The sequence below is a fragment of the Nothoprocta perdicaria genome, unplaced genomic scaffold, assembly GCF_003342845.1.
Source record: "Nothoprocta perdicaria isolate Ctin4 unplaced genomic scaffold, notPer1 scaffold_10, whole genome shotgun sequence".
Lineage (NCBI taxonomy): Eukaryota > Metazoa > Chordata > Aves > Tinamiformes > Tinamidae > Nothoprocta > Nothoprocta perdicaria.
The window spans coordinates 1,554,170-1,561,377 of NW_020454094.1; the positions used below are offsets into that span (position 1 = coordinate 1,554,170).

The 7,208-nt window shown below is 48.2% G+C and overlaps 1 protein-coding gene across 1 annotated transcript in view; it reads left to right on the top strand.

Annotated features, from left to right (window-relative positions):
- The window catches only part of DYM (dymeclin), a 167,803-nt gene extending 162,609 nt beyond the window's left edge, over window positions 1-5,194 (top strand). Inside the window, exon 18 of the mRNA XM_026039349.1 lies at window positions 3,483-5,194. Within this exon, the coding sequence (XP_025895134.1) occupies window positions 3,483-3,632 (150 nt within the window). The 3' untranslated portion in view covers window positions 3,633-5,194. The remainder of the gene's footprint in view (window positions 1-3,482) is intronic.
- The last annotated feature ends 2,014 nt before the right edge of the window (window positions 5,195-7,208 follow it).

A 7,208-nucleotide genomic window follows, 5' to 3' on the forward strand; every position in this document is an offset into this window, starting at 1 on the left:
GCAGCTGAGCTTTAATGCCACCGGGCTGCCTGGAGCTGTGCCAGGTGCTGCTGGCTGGTCGTGATGCTATCTCCCCAATCGTTAACTGAAAAAAAGGAGAAAAACCGATGTTGTTGAGCTCTTGTGGTGGCAGAGTTGTTGCAGTCGAGCTCTACATCTGTTCATCGGACTTCCTGTGGGTTTTCATCGAATCGTATGATTGACGGCTCAGACAGTCTGCAAAGGTTTTGGTCTGTCTAGTTTTCTCGCCCTGTCCCAACCACTAAATCTGACTTCTGCTTTGTCTGGCAGAGCACACAAGATAGGTTGCTGCGGTAGGTTGATTCCGCGGAGCTGATAAGCGGCGTCTGTTTAAAGCCTGCCGTTCGGTCCCAGCGCTGCCGCGGGCTCTGAAGCACCCAGCGAGCACGGGCCCGGGGAGGCTGCTTGGAAACTAGCTCCAGGCTGGGCCATGGCAGGGTCCAAATGCGAATGATGGCTCTGCAGGAGCCGTTAACTGCTGCTTTGCCTTGCAATTTGGGGGATTTTGTTAGCTGTGGTAGTCAGTGGAAAAATAAAGGGAAAATAAAAAGCTCAAACCAAACCCAAGAGCATGAACGTGTCACCCGCGCTGTCCCTGTGTTTTCCAGGAGTGCTCTGAGGGCCCCCAACCCGGCTGGTTCACAGCTCTGCTGAGAAGGGCTTCCCTTTGCTCGTGTGGAAGCCCACGTGCCAGAGGGGAATGGCACAGAGCTGTGTGCCGACCTGCCTTGAGCCACCGTATGGCAAAAATCCTAAAGCTTCATGGCAGTGGGGAAACTTTTCACGTGGTGTTTAATGCTTGCTGGTCTGAAGTGTTTTAAAGTCAGTCCAGCAAGTCAGAAACGTTTCCAGGTGGCTTGAATGTGACGATCTTAAGATTATTCTGTGTCACTCATGTTCCTCTTATCTCTCTCCTTAAAATCTTGTTAGCCTTTGTATGTTCCCAAGCTGCAGCACGATCGAGACAAACACCCAGTGTGATAAGGTGATTGCAGTGATTGACTGTCGTTAATTGGACTTTGATTATTAAATCACTACAGTGTGATCACAAGAGATGGCAACATTGATCAGTCTGAAGAAAAGCATAGTAATAAAATCAATACATGACAGTTATTACCTGAAAATACTGAAGCTATCTAGCTTATTTTATGCAGCCCTTCAGGCAGAGAGATGATGGCACGGTGAGAGCAGAGCACCTCTGATGTAACTACTGGAATTTCTAATAAAACAATTTAACTTAGCACTTTAAAGTTAAAGATGACATTTATTAAGATACATAAGAATCCAAAGTGGTCCCAGACTGGTGCCACAAGTGTTTGCAAAGCCAGTAGTAATAAGCTATGGCTGTGAAGGTGGAAAAAAAATCATCAGTGTCTAATTCCTCTGCAATTAGCGTCTTTAATCACTTTTTTTTTCCCTTCAGCCTCTAAGGGCCTGCTCCATGCTGCAGTGCTGGTGTGCAGCCACCTTTAGGGTAACGGATGACAGCTGTGTAAGGGCTTTTCTCTGCTAGGAAGTGTTACGGTGGTTTAGTCGTGAGGTTTAACCAGTCATTCTGCTGATGCAGTGCTGAACTGAGCACGTTTCTGTCTACGCTGACCACAAGTCAGGAAGCATTTAGGAGGGAAGTGGGGAAGATTACATTGTGGATAAGCAAGGTAGGATATCGGTTTAAAGAAAAAAAATGTGCATATATATGTTATATATATATTTATTACATTTATATATAACAGATAAGGTCGGGATTGGGGTGAGGCTGAGCTTGCCAAAGGAATCCCAGTGCCCCTGAGAGGAGTGGCAGGGGGCTAAAGTGGGATAGCTTGGGAATTGGAAAGCCAAAAGGGAAAGGAACGGAGGATATTGGTAAAGAGGAGGATCTCGCAAGGCAGAAAAGTCCTAGCAGGAAGCTTAGGATGAGAAGATGAGGAGAGCTGAAATAAGGGAATATTTGTAGGGATCTTCAAGGTGCTTTCCTCAGGAGGATTACCTGAGGAGAAACCCAGCAAGGGCAACAGGGGTGGGGATGCAGTGGTAAAAGAGAGGTGATGCTTAATGCTGAGAAAAGAAAGAGGAAATGGGAGGGGAAGAATTTTGCCTGTAGGGGTGAGGAAAAAGAAATTGTGGGTGAGTGCAAAATAGAAGATGGGATAAAGAGAGACCATGGAGACACAGGGGCTGAGCTGGGGAAGGGAGTAGACTAGGAATTGAGGGTGAGTCTAGTGGGGAACTAAGACTGAGGAAGCAAATGATGTGGAAGGTTGAGCAGAATGGTCAGAACAGACCGGGGGAGAGAGGTCATGGAGAATGGCTTGAGGACACCCAAGAGTCGTGGGAGAACTTCTGTGCCCCAGACTGTGCGTGTCACCCTGAGGAAACGAAACTCAGCCGTGCACCCATGACTACAAATAGGCTGGGGTGCAAAAGTTAAAGGAGTTGCCCGGAAAGCCACGTGGCCACAAAAGGCCCCTCGGAAGGGTCTCATACCCCAGCCCAGGGAAAGGGAGTGTGGTGAACACGGGGAAGGTGATAGGGTTTCCCTCCATTATTAACGGGCAGAGAGGCTCCTCAGCCAGTGCCGCGCTTGTTCTGATCATGTCACACCGTCGAGTTTATTCTTAGTCTTAGCCACAGCCTTATAAATAATAAAATGGGCCCTGTTTTATCTTACCCCAGTGATCATTGTAATGCGGCTTTTCTCTGAGGCTCTGCCAAGCTTTTGACACAGGCAACATTTAGAAGCAGGCGATATGATTGAATAGCTCGATGTAAAAATAGGCTCAGCTCTGCCCCAAAACACGGGCCCAAGCTGCGGAGGAACCTGTGAGCAGAGCTGCAAATAGCATCTCCCAGAACCCACCCACGAGTCTGGCCACTCTTCCGTCCTCCCCCCTGCTTCCTGGGAAAAGAACCCTTCTGTCCTGGAAACTTCTATATTGGGAAAGTCAAGGAGAAATAGGAGAAGGATAAAAAAAAAAAAAAGAGTTTGCCATTACATTGTGCTTTCTTGAAAACACCTTGCAAACTGTGTGTGTGTTTAGGAGCTTTCCAAAGGAGTGTCCTCCTGGGGAGCGGAGCGCAATTCACAGCAGAATCCTTTTTGGAGAGGACTGAAATAAGCAGGTCTGGATGTGCACAAGCAAGAAGGCTGTAGCAGGGTCCCTGTAAATAAGTTCTCTTTAAGACCTTTGTAAAGGATTCACGTGGCCAGTCTGTGCTGACAGACAAACTGAGGGCGAATCCAGGGGTAAGAAGTGTGACCAACAGCCAAAGGGCAAAACACAGTGTGCCAGGGGAGCATCCGGCTCAAAGGTGGAGTTATAAATAATCTCTTTCTCCTTCATGGTCAATGTTTTCTTGCAAGTCTAGCAGTTCAGCTCCTTGCATTATTTTTTTTCTCCAGCGCCTGTGTGGGCTGCCTGTTTGCAAACCTCCCTTCAATGGGCTCTTGTTTCTCCTTGCAGAAGTTTCCCGAGCTGAAGTTCAAGTACGTGGAAGAGGAGCAGCCGGAGGAGTTCTTCATCCCCTACGTCTGGTCCTTGGTTTACAACTCGGCCGTGGCCCTGTACTGGAACCCCCGCGACATCCAGCTCTTCACCATGGACTCAGGCTGAAGGGGCGGCCGCCGCGGCCAGGCCAGCTCGGCTCCAAAACCCCGGCCCGGCCCCACATCTGAATACCTGGTCCCCTCCAACCCCAAAGCTTACGGAGAGCCAAGGTCACTGCTCGCGGACACTGCGGCTCCGGCGTCGCGGCCATGAAGACCTGGCCTTGGAGGCCACGTTTGTATTTATAGCCCCCTCCCCTCGAGCTTGTTTGATGAAGATGAGGCCTTACACATGGGGTGTGATGTTCCTGCCTGCCTCAGCGCTGACTGCTCCTGCAGCTTTGCCGGGCTGCATGTGGGAGGAGACGGCAGGAGCTGCGATTTGGAAGTCACGTTTGCTTTTTCCTTTCTGTAAAGCGAGGCAGCTTCTTTGGGCCAAGCTCTGCTGGCTCCTGTGGTGGGTGTCTCCAGCCCCAGGGCCGCTCTTGCTTTGGGAGGCACCGTCCCGGCTGCGGTCTCCAAAGTGGTGTCCCCCTTGTCATGCCAGCAACTAGCAAACGGCTTATTAACCAAATTAGCTCTGCAGGCACGTGCAAAACCCCCCATTTTGATGCCACAAAGTTGGTGGGAGGGTTTTCAATAGCGAGTCCTTCTCAGTTTGGCAAGTGCTGCTTAGAGAGCTACAAGTCCTGGTGCTCAGAGCAAAGGCCCTTGCTCTGCTCCACCTCGGGAAGTTGAACGCATGCATGGATGTCCAAAGAAAATAGTTATGAGATTGTAAAACAGGCCAACGTCCTGTAAAAAGGTGTGTCGTGGTGGGGATCCCCGGGCAAAATGCCATGTTGAAAGTTCCCTGTTTGCCCTTGCAGGGTTTAGGGCAGAAATGTAAATTTCCCTGAATATAGAAAATTGTTGTTGTTTTTGGAAGTGTCCTTTTCTGACGTACCTGGCTTAAGGCAAATAATCCCCAAACAGTCTCTGCAGTTGGAAAAGCAAAGGAAATGGACTGGCCGGATTTTGAGAGAACATCTCATTTTTCAAAATGGCCTTTTTTATTTTTTTCGTCCCTGGGGAGGCTCCTGGCCATGTTCGCTCGCACGGGGACACAGGCACTGTTGTCATCCCAGTGCTGCTGAGTGTCACCAGCACGTTGCATGCCAAAGCATAGAGATCGGGAAGACCATTCCTCAATGTATATGATGAATCCTTATATTCCCTATATTCATTGCCTGCCCCAGCATGTCCTGCTTACAGAGCTGAAGCACAGGGTGCACTTGCTTTCAGACAGTCCTGAGTGGCTTTTAGGATCATTTGCACTCTCTTTCCCTGAAGTTTAGGCTAGACTTGTACTTTTATCTGCTAATTTAAAGGTGGAAATCCATGGAAATGCTAGCTTAGAAGGAAAAAAAAGCAAAAAAAAAAAAAAGCTTTTCCGTATTTATTTAAATATGACTGCAAAGAGGCATGCACAGCACCAGAGCATTTAGGACTTGGAAATGGCATAAGCTTTGGAGATGGGGCAGTAGCAAGAGTGGAGCTGCAGGTTTTTCTTAGTAGAACACAAGAAATGATTGAACCGTGCCCGAGCTGCACATATGTCTGTTCTATCTTTAGGACTCTTTTTTTCTTTTTTTTTTTTTTTTGGCTCCAAGCAAACGTCGAAGGGGAACGACTTGCCTTGGTAACTGCAGCGATCTGTAATTTTCTCTTTTCCTCCAAGCCAAGGAGCATTCGGGAGTCAGCAGAGCTGCGTGCTCTCTGGAAAGGTCAGTCTGAAGATGCACTTTTGCACCCCTAATGCCACCCACCACCCCACACCTTCAGGAGAAGCTTCCCAAAAAAGGGCTCGGATGGAGCAGGTGTTTAGCCCCAAAAAGGGAGCCAAACCGGAGCGAACCCAACTTTCCTCAGAAGGGCTTTTTCTATAGAAAAGGGTTATGCGAAGCAGCAATCTGGTAAGATAGGTCAAACCAGCCCGCCAGATCCATGCAGGAAACACACTGCAAATTATTTCTCACCGTCCCCTCGTTCCTGTGATATCGAAGAGCAGAAGGAACAGGTTTGTTGCGATCACATCATTTCCTTGCACGTTTAATTAATGGGCAAGGCTGACGGAGCCCGGCTGCTCTGGAGCGGCTGGAGCTGCAAGGCAGAGCTGCAGCGGCCGGGCCAGCCCCAGATCCGGGCGCAAAGCRGGCGCCTCCCGTCGGCTCCTCAAGTCTGCAGCGTGGCATGTTCACAAATACTCCCTCTTCCTTCACATCTGTAAAGTATCACCTTAGGGATCCTTTTCATTACTTTGTGTGGAAGATTTATTATGCGTAATAAAAAAAAAAAAAAAGGCAAAAAAAGCATTTTAAACAAGTAAATTCAGTCTGCAGTGGTGTTTGTTTGACACAGTTGCAGCGGCGCAGTGATGTTCGGCCAGCTGGGCTTGACGCTCGTGTGCAGGTTTTGTACCTTCACAATGATTTGCAGTAAGGAAGACCCACATTTGATTTATCAAGCAAGCAAAGAGTTAAATCAGAGCGTGGAGGAGGAAGGGATGTGTCCTGCTGCAATATTACGCTCATTCCCATTTAGTGGAAAGCTCTTGCCAGCTCCCTCTGCACTTTCCATAGGTGGTTGTAGCCTTAAAATGGGACGTTTGTTTGCAAACTAGATTGTCTTCTCTTACTTTCTCACAGATGAGTCAGGTGTCCTCAACTTGTGGAAAAGCAGTCCAAAAATCTTCCACATTTGAGGATATGGAAAAATAAGGCCCTACTAGCCTAAAGCAGAGGAGGAGGCATGTGAGACAAGTTGCAGGAATGATGCACACGGTTGTCAACGGGTCTGCTAGAGTGTTGATCTACATTTAAACAGGCAAGGAAGAAGCAAACATCCCCTCGCCCCGCCTGACTGTCTGGAAACTCTGGTATTTTGGGTAAAAGCTGATCTGCTGAAAAGTTGAGGTTATTCTTGCCCATGTTGTATGGTTTGGCAGTCTTAGGGATTAGGCTTGGTCATGCTGAAGTCAAACCCATKATTGACTGTCTCCTGATCAGCTGGTCTCCATTGGCAAAAACCTTCCCAATATGCTTGCAGACCAGGCATTTTTCCATTATTTCACTTCCTTAGTTGCCTGGTCCCTGTAAATCCTTTCCAGTCCTAATCCAACAGGTCTTCAGTTGCCTAAGTGTTAAAAATTGATCTCACTGGTACCCAAGTATCTCAGGTGATCTTACATAAATGCCCACTGCTGTAAATAGCAGGGTGGCAGCCCAGTCATTCCGTGTGCTTGACTTGTTGCCATTTTGTTGGACTGGGGGGTGTTGATTTTTCGGTAGGCTCTACAAGCATTTCCATCTTGGTCTGTAAGATAACAGCTGTGCAACTGATCATGCAACTGGTTTGGTTGAATTATCACATTCAGAGAATAGAAATGGTGACTCAGTATGTTCCTTTTTACAGTTGTGGTCTCTTCCCCTCTGAGTTCGTATCATGCTAAAGTTTAGATTGGGGTGCGAATCTTCCTAGAACTGTTCCATTGGGGGACCTTTCCGCAGCACTGGGGGTTGCATCAAGGCTTTTTATTCYGGACATTTCTCAGGCTGATGTTGTGGTAGGTGCTCTATTAAATGTACCCACGCCCTCAGACTCC